The sequence below is a fragment of the Clytia hemisphaerica genome, unplaced genomic scaffold (assembly GCF_902728285.1).
Source record: "Clytia hemisphaerica strain Z4C2 unplaced genomic scaffold, Clytia hemisphaerica genome assembly, whole genome shotgun sequence".
Taxonomy (NCBI): domain Eukaryota; kingdom Metazoa; phylum Cnidaria; class Hydrozoa; order Leptothecata; family Clytiidae; genus Clytia; species Clytia hemisphaerica.
In genome coordinates, this window is record NW_027103499.1 from 1 (window position 1) to 18,875 (window position 18,875).

The 18,875-nt window shown below is 34.6% G+C and overlaps 1 protein-coding gene and 1 long non-coding RNA gene across 2 annotated transcripts; both read right to left on the reverse strand.

Annotated features, from left to right (window-relative positions):
- Nucleotides 1-4,080: 4,080 nt before the first annotated feature.
- On the reverse strand, nucleotides 4,081-10,224 carry LOC136798821 (uncharacterized). The gene is made up of 5 exons (XR_010845436.1): nucleotides 10,167-10,224; nucleotides 9,906-9,946; nucleotides 9,189-9,234; nucleotides 4,920-4,992; nucleotides 4,081-4,118 (listed from the first exon to the last, which is right to left on the reverse strand). It is a non-coding gene; the product is annotated as an uncharacterized lncRNA (long non-coding RNA).
- Nucleotides 10,225-10,267: 43 nt separating this feature from the next.
- On the reverse strand, nucleotides 10,268-18,322 carry LOC136798828 (protein artemis-like). Its single transcript, XM_067055501.1, has 5 exons — nucleotides 17,962-18,322; nucleotides 11,031-11,082; nucleotides 10,738-10,822; nucleotides 10,511-10,567; nucleotides 10,268-10,333 (listed from the first exon to the last, which is right to left on the reverse strand). Exons 1-5 carry the CDS (start codon nucleotides 18,068-18,070, stop codon nucleotides 10,268-10,270), a joined length of 369 nt encoding a protein of 122 aa, XP_066911602.1. The 5' UTR covers nucleotides 18,071-18,322.
- Nucleotides 18,323-18,875: the final 553 nt, after the last annotated feature.

The following is an 18,875-nucleotide window of genomic DNA, read 5'->3' on the forward strand; positions in this document are numbered from 1 at the left end:
TAAGTTATAGGATTCTTTTTTACATAAGTGTTCCCGTTTTATATCAGACACATGTTTCATATCAGGACATTGTCTACCTATTGTTATATTGTGCTGATATAAACAAAAAAAAGGTTTTTCTTTTCATCTTTCTCACCAATCTTGCGCCGCATCCGTGTCAATTCAATATCAAAAAGCTTGTAAATCAAAATGATGAATGATCAAACGACATCACTCCTTAAAACAAAACCTTTAAGATTTATTTGAATATAATAGGAATAGGATGACTGTCGTACAGTAATGCACCTTGTCTCCCCATTTTCTATCTCCTGTCTCAGTAGTGAGTAAGTAAGTTTGCGACCGCAGTCGAGGGCGACCCGAAGGCTCCACTTTCGATAGCTGTCTACCCGAAGGTAGGGGAGGGCGCCACTCCTTTCCCTGGATTTCTCCACTTACCCTTGATCCGTCTCTTTAGTTGCTGAGCATCTAGCAGAGAGGCATCAAGTACCATTTTGGGAATCTTTGGTATGACCCGGCTGGGGATCGAACCCACAACCTTGCACACCGTAGCTGGATGCTCTACCTTCATGCTACGGATCGCTCTTCTGTCTCACCTAGTCCTCCACTATATTTAATAGTGTGGTGTTCGCCCCCATTGGATCTTCTGCGAACATCACACTACTGAGGTTAAGCATACCAGGATAATCACGACGACGGACAAAAAATGTAATAGGCTGGTGGAAATACGAAATTTGATTGGTTGAAACTCACTAGCCTGTTAAATTTTCGGTCGTCGTCGTGATTTTACCGATTTACTTAACTTCACTACTATCACAGAATCAAGAAAGACAGAAGTGCATTGTGTACCAAAGAAAACCTCACCCCAGTGAAAACCTCACCTTTGTTTTGAATTTCTTTGCAACTTCTTTCATAATATATTCGTAGCCGTATCTTCCTTTACATTTTAAATGTATCATGTAATTTGGTCCTTTCTCTATCCAACTATGACATGAAATAAAAATCTAGACTACAATCATGGTCGAAATATATTGAGATTTTAGTGTATTTTAACGTTTTTCAGAATTTAAAGTTCGGGCGAGAATTGCAATTTTAGCACTTCAATTTTCTTTCATTGAATATTTCGATTTTGGAGGGGTTCGGTGGCATCTTAGTCTACACAATAGACAGATCCAGGCTTTTAGGCCTTACTCTTGGTCTATAGGCACTGCTATAGGCGGCCACTAGTGACCCCCACCGGGAATTGCTTATTAATAGGTTTAAACATAATAGACAACATTCACAAAAGATGTTTATCAATAGAGATTTTAAATAAAAGAATGTTTAAAACACAGCTGATTGGCTTAGGTTTCGAAACTCTCTATTGTTTCATTAAAACCTCAGTGCGCATGCGATTTATCTGGAGAATTTCAATATTCAAAACAAGAGGAGTGCTCATAGCCCGAAGAGTAGGAGTTTTACGCTCGAAACGAAGGAAGATATGACGTAGCCTAGTGGCATCTAGGCTATATCCCAAGCCTTATTGGTGCAAATTTGAACTTTTAAATCCTGAGATCCTAAGATCCTGAGGTCGTAAGACTTGAGGGAAATCCCCTTTGTCTCAAATACCGGGTGCGCCAAGTTTCTCTCTTTGGAACTAATTTTCTCGAAATCTAAAAATTTTAAAAGAATCATTTCTATTTCATTGGAGAAAAGAAAGATAGACTTAAATTTTGATTGGGTCATTTATTAAATTTGATTCATTAGATCAAAAGTTATGCTTAATTAAATAAAGAAGTTACTTTCAGAAAGTGCTCGAAAACGTTAAAATTTTACCTATCAAATTTTTATGTTAAATTTGGCAATCGCAATAGCCTTTACATGATTAAGAGCATTTTTCAGTAACTAAACACATTAATTTTGAAATCGAAGGGTCGAAAGGGTTTAAAATCTTCATCAAAATCAATTTAATTTATTTTTACCGAAATTATTCTCAGATTTTTGGTTCTAGACTGGATAAAGTCTATGTAAGACTGAATCCACCTCGAAACCCATATTTGATGTATTTTTGATGTATGTATAGTATTTTTATGAATTTTACCAGATTTTTCTGCCTTTTTCGACGAATTTTCTTCCTTTCATTGAAATTCAACCTTCCTTTATATAACAAAAGGTCATTTAGACAGCTAATTATCATTTTTGATGACTGAAACGAAAATACTGATGTATCATGTAATTATGCTTCTGTTCAATTTGATAGGTCGATTTTTAACGTTTTTGAGCATTTTCTGAAAGTAACTTTTTTATTAAATTGAGCATAACTTTTGAACTAATGAACCAAATTTTATAAATGACCCATCAAAATTTAAGTTTATCCTTCTTCTATCCAATGAAAAAGAATTGGCTGTTTCTAGATTTCTAGACCTCGAGAAAATTCATTTTAAAAAGAGAAACTTTTTTGTGGCGCACCCGGTATTGTAGGTTCTTATAGTCGCGTAAAGAGAGTCAATAAACAACAAAACCTCCTGAAAACGAAAGAAAAAATTACTGCGCAAAAAACCTTTACCCCTCGCTGTTTTTTGGATTTTTTGTCTGGTTTTGTTATTATAATCGATTTTCATTTTTATTATGCTATAAAATTCAAAAACAAAATCTTTGACGGAATTTGTCAAACAAAATATTCAACACCGAAGCAGCCGACGGGGCGATCTTTTATTCTGATGTGTTCTATTTTTGAGAGTATGTTTCAGCAAGAATTTTGATCTGTTCTCATAAGGGCATCCCAGCTGGCACACAACGTTCTAATAAATAACGAGATTGCTCACGGGAATTTCTAGCCCGCGCGAGCAAACCCGCACCTGTCAATCATTTTTTAGCTCCATATTCAGTCAGTTTTGCTTTTATTTTCACTTGTGGTTCTGAAAAAAGTGTTTGCAAGATAATAAAAAAAGACGAAAGTCGATTTGTATGCATTTTTTTTAGTTGAAAGTTTTGGAATACTGGATTTTCAAGAGAAGGGAAAGTCATGACTCTTGACTCTCCACCCACCTGCTAACCAACCTGATCCATTTTGAAATACTGTACTTGAGTCAAACTGCACTGAGGTGACACTACTTACAAAATTTTTGTTTCTTAAAATTATAACGGGAATTTTTTTAAATTTCAATAAGAGAGCTCATAAAACCAGAAAAAGTTTGGTCAATGCTGACAAAATAACAAACTTCAACGCACCGTATAGGATTCGAACTCTCAAAAATGACACTCTCATTCATGCCAGATCAACGCCTTATCCACTAAGCCACTAGAGCTGATACAATGTGGGTTAACAATAATTAATAATACCATACTTTTATTTGCCATGACCTGTATAATTTTATTTACACTGTCAAGGTATTAACTTCTTAAACAAATGATTTTAGATCATTTCAAACATGCGGGAGCCGATCACTCATCGAAATTTTTAGGACTCTTTAGTTGAAGAGTGACTCTTCTTGACTTATTCCAATTCTGTAAGGCAGGGGACTGCAGCAAACGGGCTGTCGGGCTGTCGGGCTGTAAACCCTGCTAGTGCCTATGAAATTAGAATTTCCATCTGGGGGGATGGGACACTCTCTCCAATCTCCTTAAATTAAAGTCTCAAAAGACTGAAAAGAGAAGCTTTTTCTTACATACAGTACCCATATACAGCAGACAGAATTCACAGAGCGTACACGCGCGGGCGTTTGAACACGATCGCGCGGAATGCGGGTCAAAAAATTCCCGTGAGCAATCTCGTTATTTATCAAAAAGTGGCACACAACGTTGTTTCAACCTTCATCTAATGTTATATGGACGTTGTGAACGTTAGATAAACGTTGAAACAACGTTTTGTGCCAGCTGGGATCGCATGAGCTAGCTTATGTTTCTCATCAGCGAGAAATGATGCTGTGTTCTGATGGGGGGTAGCAATATAATCAAGAAAATATGATGCGTTCTAGATTTTCATACCACATTTTCAGTTCAATAAAAGTTTCCTAGAAAATTAGAACACATCATTTGTATGAAAAAAAAATCAACTAGGGATGAGAAATTTTGAGGATACAACAGAGCTAATGAAATTTTTACCTTTTAACGATTGAAATAATTGCTTCCGTAGTGTCAACCTAAAAATATTTATTAAAAGATGTTAGAATTAAAATGTAAAGTATTTTTAGACTAACTACACCGTCCCTCCTCAAATAAAAGTCTGCCAGGCTGGACTTGGTTGGTTTGCCGTCAGCCGACCAACTCTTCTCTAAACTTGCCGACCTAAAAACTTTTATTACTATTCAACGAAGAGAATTTTTTCTTCTTCAAAAATTACAAGATGTAGACAAAAATGGGCTTTTCCAGAAATAGTCTGTGCCCCCCCCCCCTGTTGAGGATATCGGATATCCAAAGTGCTAACGATTTTTGTTCAAAAGTGGATATCCAGAGGGTTAAATATCTACAAGGGAGCGGATATCCAGGGGGTAAAGTGTCTTTTCAAGTAAAAAATACGATATTCAGGGGTAAGCATCTTTATAAGAGAGGATATCCAGGGGGTTGAGCATATTTTTAAGAGTAGATATCTTTACTAATAAAGTAGGATATCCAGGGGGTTCGATACTTCGAAAAATCAATATCCTTAACAGTGGAGGTAAATTTCTTTTCTGGAAAAGCCCAATTCCATGAATGACCAAAATAAAAAGAAATTTCGACCGACCAACCGACCGACCACCAAAATCTAGGGTCGGGTAACGGTAAACCAAGAATCTTTTAAGCCAAGCATCAAGATATTGCGAGCTTAAGATTTGAAATCTAAGCTCAGCCAAAGTTTGAACAATACCAAACTTAAAGTTAGCATTCACTCTAAACAAATTTATATTTTTATACTAAAATCCCGCTAAACGATAAAACAAGAAATACAAAGAACCGCTACTTACTCTTGTTGGAAAGTCAGGAACGAGTGGACAACAAAACGTAGTATCAACGTAAACGCTTTTGACATTGCAAAAACTAAAAAAAGGAAATAAAAATCATGATGTAGGATAACATCAGTTCCCTGCAAAACATTCAACAATAGACCTTTTCATAAATCACGTCACAAACATCACTTGCCTCGTATTCAAACAATTACCATGGTGATTATATCCCTTGAGACATCAAATAATCTTTTTATGAATAGAAAGTAATTTTAATAAAATCCACTGGGAATTAATCACCTAGGCAATAATTTCAAAACGAGGCAAGTGATGTTCGTGACGTAATTTATGAAAAGGTCTATTAAATATTCTTTGGCAAAAATGGCAAATGGAAAGGGGAAAATTATCTTTTTAAAAATCAATGAAGGTTACTTATTTGTTTTGGGCGTACGACATTTCGGTATTGCAGAAATCGACCATTCATTTCGAAAACCTTACACAATCTCTTTGGTTTTCTGAACTCTGAAGTTAGTTATCTGTATCGGATATGGACCTTTTTTCTATAGAAGTAAATATTTTTTGATAACATATGCTCTAAATATAAATATTTATGAATTGTATTGATTATCTTTTTTTTTTTTAAAGCGTGAAATCTATTTTGAAACCTATTTTTACGTGGAAATTTCAATAATAGGAAGATTTTATTCTTTAATTTAATTTCGTCAATTTGTTTATTTTTTTCGAAAAAAGTTCCTAAATCTCTCAAAAATGTCGACTATTTCTCTCTCTCTATCTCCGTAATCAGAGTTTTGATACTTTCAACCTGAAATGTCGTTGCAAAACGTTATTTACTGATCAAATACAAAATATATACAACTTATTACAAAACTAATTTCATTTACACGCTTTTTTTATAAGAATGTCCACGATGAAAAAAGCCAAAAAATCTATGGATATGATAAGAATATTGCCATCATGGAATTTAGCTACAAAACCTAAAAATGCCATTTCAAAGCATATTCATCTATAAGCTGTCAATTATCCCCGAGTAAAGTTCAACACTTTCACAAAAAAAACATTTTATGCTTCGAGTTTGAATTTTGACTCTCTTAACCTAAGAATGCTGTAAGAATATTTTAGGATGATTTTCCTCAAAAAGTTAAAAATATCCATTATGAAACGAAAAAACACTATTCTTATAAAAAAAGCGTGTAATTGCGTAAACATGGCTGGTTCCCAGGATTTGTTTTTTTTCCAACATTTAGTTCTGGGTGAAAATAGTTCATTCTTGGTACTGATGTGGCTGTAAACTGTGGATGATGGGTAAAGTGAAATTTTACAACCAAAATATAGGCCTCTATTTTTGTTATGATAATCGTGAAGTATAAGAACATCCAAAATTTTTGAAGCCTTTGTATGTTCTTAAATTTTTTTAGTTTTAAGCCTAAAAATGTTCTTAACATGTTCTTATTTCCACCATTTTGGGAGTATTTTTTTCCATTTTCCTAAAGAAGTCTGTGTTTAAGGGTCCAACAAGCCTTGAAATGTACTTATCTTGTTCTTAACATTTTGGCCATCGAAGCTTTATGTTCTTTATATAGTTTGTCCTTATAAAACAATGTGTAGCTGACGAAATTGGTGTTTTCTTTTTAATTTCGTGAACCCCCCCCATATTTTAAGATCAATGACTTTTCAGCACATTTTACAATACTTTAGCAAACAAGGAAGATCTTCTTTGTTTGTTTTAGTCTAAAAGTCATCATCGTGTTTCACAAACAACCTCAAGTGAGAATGTTATCACTGATCTTTATTTATCCCTGGACCGCCATCTTTAATCGGAGTTTTTTTAGAATTGGTACCCGAGAAGAAGCCATTGCAATGTTAATTAACGTCTAACGGCGCTACATGATCAAAAGTATTCGAGGAAAAGTAGATCCTAGCGCTATCGATGCATTTTCAAAAAACGATAAAAGATTTTTGGTTGGCCGGGATTGAGTACCTGGTCCAGGGATATATAAAGGTCAGTGGATGTTGTGCATTTTGTTTCTTTGAAAAAAGACTTTGATGGAATCCATATTTTTACATGGATAGCTCAGAATAATAGGACTTGACAGTTGTTTTCACAGCAGTAGCGTAGACAGGGGTGAAGAACGATCTGCATAGGAGAGCAGATTTTTATGGCAAAGCAATTACCTATTCGTGGCACAAAAACATAATTACTGTGTAGCTTAAATCTGCCCTCCTAAGCAAATGTTCCTTCACCCCTGTCTGCGCTACTTCACAGGGTCTGAACGAAATGGCCTACAATTTTAATGCATAAAGTAAATTTTCGCATAGTTTTTGCAAGGTTAGCAAACAGTTTCATATATGTATAATTATCTTTGATGATGCTAAAGTGACGTTAAATCTTTTTTATATCCACACCCAGAAAAGACTTTTCTGAGTTCAGCTCTTCATCCAATCGATTCATACAGATAATAGAATATAATGCAGAAAAAAATACTGAAAAATTGATCACTCTTTTAAAGTTTATATTGCTATTTTAGTGCTGGATTCAAATCATCAATTTAGTTTATTACTAAACATTAAGAAGATGGCCCATCAAGACCATTTTTCAAGCTGGGGAAAGCCAAACGCACAACATTTAGGCGCACATCCTTCAGCTAGCCTAGCCTCTCTACACGTTTTTTTTAAAAAAAAAAAGAACAAATTATATAAGAACATTAGGCTTCGATGGCCAAAATTCTAAGAACAAGTTAAGAACATTCTAAGGCTATGCGGTCTCTGAAACACCCAACTTCTTAGGAAAATGGACAAAATTGTTCAAAAAAAAGGTAAAATTAAGAACATGTTAAGAACATTTTTACGCTTAAAATTCAAAAAGTTAAGAACAACCAAAGGCTTCAAACATTTTGGATGTTCTTATAAAAATACGTGTCTGTTTGTGTACAACCCATACTGTTATTGTTTTTTGACCCCAGATTACAGAAAAGATATAGAGAAACCTTATGAAGAAAATGCTTCAGAACTGTTTCACGTTCCATCCGAACCAAACTAATGACCAGAATTATATTAAAAAGGAAACTTCAAAAAATGATAATGGACTTATGAAGATACAACATTGGATTTGGAAAGCATGTTCCATTTGTGTTTTCATTTCTAATTTGACCTTGATATTTGGGGTCATAAAGGCATACAAGAGACTTTCATTATCTCAGAAGCTTTATGTCTATCTGTCAATAGTAGATATGTTATACAGTATTGATGTCATGGTTGTAAGGGCGGTTTCTGGCAAAGTTGGCAATAGCCAATGCATATGGTTCAATGGTGGTCTTATAGGATTTGCAATCAGTTCATTCATGACCTTTAGTAGTATGGGTGCATTTTTATTAATTGTTATGATTCGAAGAACAGCTATTAAGAATCCATTAAAAACTATTAAAACAAAAACCGTTTGTATATTATTGGTAATATGGAATTTGAATTGTCTTGGTGGATCCTTTTTGATAGTTTATCTTTTTAGTAACCCTGGATATCTTACACCAAATGTGGTATTTTCCTGGTTGGTCGTAACTAGGATGTTATTTTTCAGTATAAATGCGACCGTTGTATATCTAAATCTATCATCCATGTTGTACTTAAGACGTTCACCAAGATTTGCTGGCAATGAGATTCGACTGCGTTCACAATATAAAGCTGTTATGACATTAAATTTCATCAAATTGACGCTATATTGTTCTTACCGATCCTTTCGTACTTTTTAGTAATGTCTTATATTATTTTAACCGTTGTTAAAGATTTATCAATGTTTCGAAGTCGTTTAAATTATTTCTACGTAGCTATGATACCGACCTTTTTATGTTGTGGAGTCAATTCCCTTGTCTACTTATGTCGTGATAAAGACACCATACGTTTCTACAGCACACTGTTCAAAATCACAACAATCACTGAGGAACCATCAAGACCAAGAGCACCAGTAGAACAAAATCAATAAAATTGTACGTGGTTTTTTAATTGAATATTTAAGATAAAAAAACCTATCTAGTTTTAGTGAAATAAAACATGAAAAAAATTTATAAGCGAAGCCACAAGTTTTTAATTAGGGAGACGAGACGGCAATGAGCAAGACAAATTAAAGACCAAAATAGGATGGTGTCTGTGTCAAAATTATCAGTGTTGCTGGTATGAAAGAATTCTTTCAAACCTTCGCACTGATATCTAGGAGATTTTAGTATTGCCTCTGATCAGAATGAGATATTAATACAAAATAAAAATTATCAAGTAACAAACCTTGTAGGGATTTTTGAAATTTCTTTTTCTCCCAATCGAAAATCACCTGTAAAAAGAAGTGAAGGGTAAAAGTTTCAAAATTCACAGCGAATAACACTGTAAACTATTTAAAAAGAACAGAGTTTCCATAGCAAAACATTTACTTTTCATGACGAACCACTGCAATGACTTCATGAATCTATGTAGATTTTCTTTTCTTTTCTAATTTTCTTTCTAGCCAAAACGTCACTTGCAACCAATCTGCTGTTTTACCAAAGACATGGGTACATCCTACATTAAAGATTACTTTTGGCCTTTAGAGATTTTTACTTGCAAACATTCATAAAAAATGATGTGAAGCGGATATATGGGTTTATTTTGTTGCATCAAAATAAAAAAGCTTTAAGTCCATTTTTTGGAAAATTTATTTATGACCATACCGATGCTACCATATCCCCATTTTTTATTGATTTTTTAAGCTTTTAGAAAAATAAGAATTTTTCACTTTATTTTCAGGGTAAAAAAGCCTTAAGTCACATCAGTTTAGGGCAAAAAAGCCTTGAGTCCAGCGTGGAAACAATTTTGGACTTAAAGCTTTTTTAACACAAAAATATTTCAAAAATGTTAATGGTTTTTCAGGATTCAAGGAAAATAATTTAAAGTCGATTTTCTCAAAACAACAAAACTGGACTTAAAGCTTTTTTGTTTTGATGCGACGATTTACTCTAAAAAATTTACCTGTGTACAATACTTTACCACCTGATCCTTCGATAAGAAACCTAAAAGTATAGAGAAAAAAGAAAGATAATTCAAATTAATTCTGTCAATCACAGATTGAAATTATAACTTGGAAATTTATTATAAAGACAATTAAAATTAATTGATTAAAATTTATAATTCATAAAGCTTGATATTTCATTGAAGTCAGAACTTGAAAATTTATTATTAAGATGATTAATATTAACGGGTGAAAACTTCTTGAAGTTTGAAATTTCATACATGACAGATCCAACACAATGTCCAGCTGTCAATAAGGTAACAACCAAATTTTGATTCTGAAAATAAAATAAAAATTCTTTTAAAATTGATTCTTGAGATGTTTACGATGCAGAAAAATTCATGACATCATGATTCTTCACACATTTTAAATTATACTTTATAACGATCTTAAATCGATTTTGATAAGTAGTCCAAAAGTTATGAGAATTCAAAGATTTTATTGATTTTACACGATTTTAGCTGGGTTTAATGACCAATATTATGCAATAACGACATCAACACCTTTTTATATGCAATACAGTAAGGCAAGGCAAACAAATTTGTGACATAGGAAAGCAACAAACCTTGTTTTGATTATCTTTTATAGTGAGTACTTGTTGCTGGTGAATGGGCAAACCAATCTAAAAATGGTACAAGTAAAAAGACTGAATAAAAGAAAATGTAAAGAAAATTATACAAAAAAAGTGAATAAAAAAGTAAAATGTAAAAGCTTTGAATAGCTTTCCAGACTTTAAAATGCAGTTAAAACAAAAGATTTTTTTATAGCAAATATTAATAATGCAAATCTTACCGTGAATTCAAGCAAATGAACCATTTCATCATCACAGCTCATTAAATTTTTTGTTGTCTCTGAAGTGTAGAGCTTCACTGTTCTTCTACAATAAGCAAAATGAAAGGTTTATTCTATGTAAATATACAGCAAACTAATTCTTAATCGATTTTGTCGAAAACTATAAATATTTGGAAATTTTTGGGTTTCAAAAGGTCACATTTTTGTGTGGTATTGATATATTGTGTGGACTAAGTGTCTGGAATCATCTAATATGAATATTCAGCAAAAAAAAAGGAAATGTTGCAATTTACCTTGTCCGCAATACTTCAATAAAATCAATTGCAAGAAGTCCCTCAATGTGATCTAAGCAAAAGAAAAATAAAACGACATGAAAATGAAAGACAGAAATTATTTCAACTGCAACTAAAGTAACTAATTAATTTTCTAGTGAACGTAAAAGTCAATGTATATTTGTGTCAAAAATTAGTACTAGTTATCGCATGACTTCGAGTGCAATACGAGAAATATTTTACGAGTACTGAGATTTTTCCGTAATATTTTTCCGAGCCTTTAGGCGGGGAAAAATATCGGTAAAATCTTCGGAACGAGTAAAATATCGAGTATTGCACGAGAAGTGCAAATATACATTGACTTTTTCAGATTAACTTTTACTTTGGAGTTCTTCCATAAAAGACACTACTAAAATCAAATCTGATGAACTAAGAATTTATTATCAATTTATTATCTCAAGTTTTTTGTATGCATTGATAAAAAACTGTTTGGTTATCACACGAACAAATTTGCCACAAGTTGAAAATATTTGGGTGGTGTCAAGTAGTTTTATAATAAATTCTTAGTTCATCAGATTTGATTTTAGTGTCTTTTATGGAAGAACTCTAAAGTTAATCTGAACATATTTTTGTTGCGTTTCCCCCTTTGATGTTTGATTCCCAAGTCAGTTTCTCCGAAAGTCAGTTCTTTTCGGCTGTTTTGTTTTGATTTTTCTCCCGCCGCTTACCCAGTCCCCCAAAAGTCAACGCGGTCATATTTCCAGACTAAAGAAATATGAAATATCGCAAATATCTCGATGCTCTCGACCAATCAAAATGCTGATATTTTTTTGGGTCGGCAATAAAATGTGAACATTAAAAACACAGTTGCGTATGCAACGTTTCGACGGTTGTCTTTATCAAGTTCGATTTTTAAATAATTTTCTATATAGAGACTAATTACTAAAAGCATGTAAAATCTGCTCTCGTTATTTTGATGCCGGAAGAATATTAATTCAATATGACATTATGATAAGCAAAAGGTCAATTGCAATTTTTCCAAAAGACAAAGTTGAAAGGTCCTTTGAAGACTTCAGCTAAATATGCCTTTGCTGCATCTCCACATTGTATTTTATTCAACTGCTTACCAGTATCGAGACAGACAGGTTGAAATTGTATATCATCAGGTTTTCTTAGAGTCAATCTATGAAGCCCACCTCCCATCAGGTTTGGACATGGAATGGAAACATTGATAAATTGATAATGTGACTGCATGCATGCCTTATTGGAACTAATTTTTGCGAGAACTAATATTTGCGTTCGAAAAAAAAAATAGAAAAAATTACATTTCGTGGGTTTTAATTTTTGCAGTTTTGCCCTTTTTGGACAAATTTCTTTCATTTTCCTAGGGATTTTTCAAATTTTTTGATAAAATTGTTGAAAAAAATTGTATTTCGAGGGATCAAATTTTTGCAGTTTTGCCAAAAACCGCAAAAAACGCGAAAAACGCTAAAATTAATTCCCACAAAAATTAGTTCCAATAAGGTATGTGCAAATTTTAAAATTGCAAAAATTTGTTGTCAATCACAAATTGCAGTAAAATTCTTTGATCTTTGTCTGTTTTCTTTTGTTTTATAAAGTAATTATTTAAAAAAATATTACTCAAAAGATCAATCAGTCCTATTATTAACTGTTGTAAGAGTGGGGTGACTTTCATAGCCTCCAAACATTTCTAGTTCTCAATTTTTATAAAAGTCAGAAAGTTGCAACATGACTTGTTCACTTGTACATAACTATGTCATGTCTAATAGTAGACCTTTTTGCATTTTCATCCAGTTTTTGTAGTTTTTTAATTAATTCAACATGACATTGTGATTAACTCATGGCCATAGCTTCAGCCAGGTTTCTAGCTCCCCCCCCCCAACAAAGTAAGGTTCCCCCAACAATTTAGCTCCCCCAAAAAATTGTCTTGTGCTAGGTCCCCTAGCACTTCAGGTCCCAAGATAAACAAAAACATTGTTCTCCCGTCCCCGTAGAGAGAAGTCAATAAAAAATATACGCGAGTACAGTACTGATAAATGAAAACTAAATTTTACTAGTTTTAATATTTATGTTTACAAATCTTTTGCTTTTTATATTTTGATTTAATAGTAAGATAATAGATCTTTTGAATTTAGCTGAACAGCCCCCAGAGTCTCAGTCAGATCATCTAGGCTCCCCCCAACAATCTAGGTCCCCCCAAATATTTTGGCAATTTTAGCCCCCAGGCCTTTTAAAGGCCAAAATATTTCTTAGCCCCCCCCCCAAAAGTAAGTAAGGGGGGGGGGGTGCTGAACCTATGATGGCCTGAAGCTTAAAGGTAGTCTTGACCTATATATTTTGGTTTCTTTTTCGAATTTCAAGCAAAGGTCTTAGCAACAGGACACACGTACATAGTAACCCAACAAGGCGGGTGGGTAGAACAATCTAAACATAGAAATAAAAAAATCCCAATCATTAATGCATATTTATTTTAAGTGTGCATTCATCTATTCCCAACATTGTTTTGATGCTGGAGTTGTTAAAATTCAACATGGCATCCTAACCAGACTAGCAAAGGTTTATTGAATTACGAATAGTCCTTTGGGAGATTGCAACGGCCTGTTGAATAAAAAATTACTCCAGCCAGGTACAAATGGGATAAATTATCTTTTACCCAGATAGCAGCTTTGTTGTAAAAGATAAATCAATTATACGATATTTCATTTAAAAATTTTCTGTTGGAGAGTAATTAGTTATTCAAAAGATTGTTGCGTTCTCCCCAAACGAACCTATATAATTGAATCTCAATAGAATCTGAAAATTGCAGTAATATACTATTGAGATCCAACCCTGTTTGACAATTGAATTTCAATCAGTCGATTGTGTTTAATTTGGTTTCAATGGTTTGATTGCGGTTAGTGTAAACCGGAGGCTACAGGTTACAGATCACAGGTTACAGATTATAGGTCACAGGTCACAGGTCATACAAATTACAGACCAGAAAATTGTAGATATCAGACGGACGAGCGTTTTGCAAGTTCCGAGATTGGAAATTAGACAAGACTAAAAGACGGGGGCGTTTTAGTATATGTAATAATAATCATCATTTCTTTATCTTTATTTTTCACGAATGCAAAATTGATTTTTTGTATTTTTTAATTAAGCAAATAAATGTATGTGTTATATTTGATTGTCAATGCCAAAAGATACTTCTTTATTTGAAGAATATTCTGTGGTACTTCGAGACTTACCCCCAGACTGTTTAGTTGTTTGAAAAAAAAACACGCGTTTATATGATGATCCCGACGAATGTTTGAGAAATAAAAAAGACAACTTTTGTAAGGATGTTAAGTTTTTTGAATATCAAGGATTGTTACCGACAAGAGCCATTGTGGGACTATCTAACAAAACATGGGACAGCAATTTGGCCTCCATTTCACTGAGCCTCCAAAGTCATTTCACATTTGATTAACATAACCGCAAATCATATCAAAGAATGTGAATATATACACATTTTTTTTATAAGGAACCTTAACTTGGTTCCGAGCCTGGAGTGCCTTATTTTTCAAGAGAATTTCAGCCTCAAAGTTCCTTATCCATTTTCCTTATTCACTAAGCTGCTAAGATTAGATTTGCTAAGTATGTGACATATGTATAAGTATAACAATGGACTAAAATGCAAAAAGAGAGGTTTATTGAACGTTGTTTCGTCAACATTTTGTTATCTTTGTGTTCAGCCTTTGTAAATGTGTGCAAATTCAAGCTTAACTCTCTGTGACTTGACTTGTTTTGTTATTCTCAGCCTGAGTAGTTCCTTAACAATTGCTAGTTTTTCGGACCATTTTGAGCCTCAAGTTCCTTATAAACGTGTTCCTTATAAAAAAAACGTGTGCGCTACTCTCACCAGGTAGGTTTTCACTCCCCAAAAAGAACAGAAAAATCACGTGTAAAAAGTGATTGCACACGTTTGCGCGTGCACCCCAAAACAGATTTTTAAAAACATGGCTTGGCAGCAGGTTTTAGGTGCCCCCTAAGAATTCAGGTGACCCTAAGATTTAGGTAACCCCTGGTTGCCAAATATTTTAGGTGACCCCTAAGCCAAGGACATGGCAAATTTTTTCGACAATCCTTTTCAAACAATCAAACAATACAACAGTTAGCTCTAGTTTAGACTATATTAGTAGCATATATTATTAGGCTAAATAGAATAAATGCCCTAAGAAATAAGAGATAAGCTAACTACTGAAGTTTCATGTTAGATTATCAAGGTTTTGTAAGTCAGGGTGAAGATCCCTAGCCACACAGATTTTTTATCTAAGTAAATGCAACAGGATTAAAGAATTTTTACAGATCAGTGCTGTAGGAAGCATTTTCATATTAAGGGGGCTGAAGTTTAGTGACACCGCGAGGGCCAACCATGGTTTGGCCCGAGGGGGGGGGGGAATTTTGAAAATTTGAGCTCTAGATTGCTTGAAAATGCACTCAAAACATGCACTTATAAGACAATTATGACAAATTAAAATAGAAAAACTTTGCATTTTGCAAAATAGCCATTTTTTAAAAAATTATTGGGGGCATAGCCCCCCCCCCAGTTGCTACGGCACTGCAGATAATATATTAGATATCAAATTGTCAGTTTTTGAACATTGCTTAGATTAAAATGTAAGATGAGAAGTACCAATTGCTGCTCGACCTTTTAGCCCCCCCCTCAGGCCAGGGGGGGGGGTTCCAGCCATGAAAAAGTCTGTTCTGCCGCAGAAAATCGTGAGATCTTTATCGAAAACAGTACAGTAACTTCAATCACGCACTTTGGAAGAAAGTCTCAAGAGAGAGGCACACAAAAAGATGGCGCAAGAGGAGCAACGCGTGTAAGGCATTAGATTTCTAATTACTTCATTAAACCAGACCCAATCAATCGAACTTGTCGAACCAATCGAACAATCGGAGTAATTGAACTCCATAGAACGATTAAAGTTCGATTGAAAAAATTAATCGAACACTCACAATTTTTTAAGCAATGGCAGTTCGATTCGTTCGGTAAGTAAAAACTTCGATTAGTTAGATGATACTAAATCCTCATATCTTCCCTCGCTTGCAAAAACTTTATCCTGCCCCGGGATCCTGCCACGCGATTGCCATTTCGACAGTTCCCGGACTTAACAGCTTAACGTTTATTGTACCTGGATATTTCTCTATCCGGAATACGGAAGTCCATAGCCCCTCTGTTGCAATTTTGCGCGCGGCTGGGTGGTGGATTACTACACCCCAACAAACCGCCTCTGGCGCTAAAAGGATACAGGAAAAGTTTGTAATCCGTTATCGGAAGTACCGTAACTTGGTCTAATGTTGACATCCCTCATCTAAATTCGACACCCTTTTCTAGAGCTGAAAATAATAGAAAGGTTGAAATTATTTTTCTTTGCTTAGTGCTAAGAGAGGAAAAATTCACCGATTCCAACTTTCATATTATTCCTATCTCTAAAGAAGGGTGTCGAAATTAAAAGACGGATGTCGAGATTAGACCAACTTACGGTAATTTCCCGATTTACATTCCGAATTTGGCTTTGAAAAGAAACTTATATACGGTGGCGGCACAAACTTGTCGAACAAAATTGGTTTATCGAACAGATCGAACCGAAACCCATTGATCGAACTTAATGGAACACTCACAATCTTTTAAAAAATCTTAGAGTTCGATTAAATTTTTTAATCGAACTTTAATCGTTTGATGGAGTTCGGTTAGTTCGATTGTTCGATTGGTTCCACAAGTTCGATTGATCGGGTCTGGATTAAATTATGTACTTATAAAAAAAAAATGCTTTTGAATGGATTTGGTTGTTGTGATTGTGGCATGGTGACTAAACTAAAGTTTAATTCATAAACCTGGTTGAGGTATCAAAACAAACTTGTTGTCAAAGAGATTCAACAGTAAGTGAAAAGAACGACCCTGCCTATGCCCCGGACAGTCCGGGGCAAATGTCTGGGGTCTGAAAAAAATAACTTTTTCCCCGGACCTACGTCCGGGGCTCCAATTTTTGCGCCATAAATTTACCCCGGACGTATATCGCCGAGCACACTTTAAACCCCCGCGCGGTCAGCGATTCTATAAAAAGCGACCGCGCGGGCTGTCTGGGGCGTCCGGGGTAGTCTCTCAAAAACAAATAATACGGACCCCGGGCACGCATCAAAAAAACCCCGGACTGTCCGGGGCATAGGCAGGGTCGTTGAAAAGACCGTCCAGAAATCCCCAATTCCATGTTTCGACCACTCGTTCCAAGTTAGAGCCGTTGTCTGTTAAGTTGACGGTATGAACCGTTCTATTTAGGGCCATTCCAGAAAAAAAAAATTACCCCCTAATGGATGACATCAATTTTTGAAATAAATTTTGGCACGGAATTCCAGGCAAACTTTAAAGAGAAAGTATCGGAATTCCATGAATTTTACTTAATTTTGCATTAAAGTATTGGAATTCCATGATTTTTTTAGGTTACAGTAACGGAATTCCACTGTTTTGATATGTATTTTGTAAATTTGTTACGGAAATTCCGGACTTTCTTGAGAGCAATTTGCTACGGAAATTCCATGTCGTCCATTGGGGGGTAATTTTTTTTTTCTGGAATGGCCCTTTTAGCATAATATACCTTTTTTCAAAGAGGACGTCCTGTTGAATAATTATGTAGTCCAGCCATAAAAACAATGATAGAGCCATGCATAATTACTGTATCATGCATATTGTAATAATTATGCATGGTTTTATCATTGTTTTTCTGCTGGACTACATAATTATTCAACAGGGTGTGGCCTCTTTGAAAAAAGGTCTATTCATGAGTATCTTCTGCTTTTTATTTTAGTGGCAATGAAAGTTACCCTTATCTCTTCCGTATAGTAAAAATAAGCCTGACTAATAATAATAATATCTCCTGTTGAGATAAACAAAAAAAAAAATTCATACCTTTGTGACAATGTGACAAGAAAAATATTGTTGATGCCAAATTTTCACCATCAAATCTGTCAATGGAGGCGAATGGATATTCAAGAAGTTTTCCATTGAATGTTGACATTATTCAGCTATAATTGAATGACGTTACTTCCAAATATCTTCGATGAGCATATTAGTTTCAATGAAGTTTTTTGTTGGTTTCTGATTCAAAAAAATTATAAAATTTTCAACAATCTTCATCCGCCATCTTTCTTCAATGCTTTTCCCGCTCAAATGGCGTAACTTTCGATTTCAGTTTTGACTTTCCCGCGTTTTGAACGCGCTTTTGCCGCGCGCGATCGAGTGACTAATATCTTAGCAGATCCTGATTATTCCGCACACGGCACGTATTCACTCTAAGGCAATGGGATATTCAAAGATTCTCAATGAGAATCCAAGAGACTCTACTGTAACTACTCAAATTTTCCTCTTTAATGTTTTTAAACTATTTCTGGGATATAAACATTGTTAGAACCCAGATCATAACCGTCATCACATTCGTCGAATGCCGTTATTGCCCCCGCAGGAGCGTAGCGACGAGGAGGCATTCATAGTTTCACGCTTAGATATTGAACTGGAATCTCGAAATTTTGTTGCGCGTGTTTGTTTGTTTTGTCGCCCAAACATCCCCGTAGTTAGTCTCTTCCGTAAATGTTCGGTTTTTTTCCGGGACGGTAGTATACATATTTTCATATTACGTTATATTACCATTATTGAATATTTCCCCGCTATAAGGGGAAATATTAGTTAAAAAGGCATTTCTCCGATCCTTGGCTACTTACGCCCTTTTTGCGCCCTTAAAGGGGCAATCCGCCACCACATTGCGAAGCTTGTTTTTGTTTTCATTTGCCTTAGTTATTCAGACAAAATCGCACGGATTTACCTTG

What these genes read in the sequence shown, in the direction of transcription:
- LOC136798828 (XM_067055501.1), bottom strand. Translation starts at nt 18,070, where the DNA reads ATGTCAACATTCAATGGAAAACTTCTTGAATATCCATTCGCCTCCATT. An exon ending in ATTGAAGTATTGCGGACAAG is followed by an intron (nt 10,823 to 11,030) that starts GTAAATTGCAAC and finishes TGCTTATTGTAG; the next exon opens with AAGAACAGTGAAGCTCTACA. An exon ending in TTCATTTGCTTGAATTCACG is followed by an intron (nt 10,568 to 10,737) that starts GTAAGATTTGCA and finishes TACCATTTTTAG; the next exon opens with ATTGGTTTGCCCATTCACCA.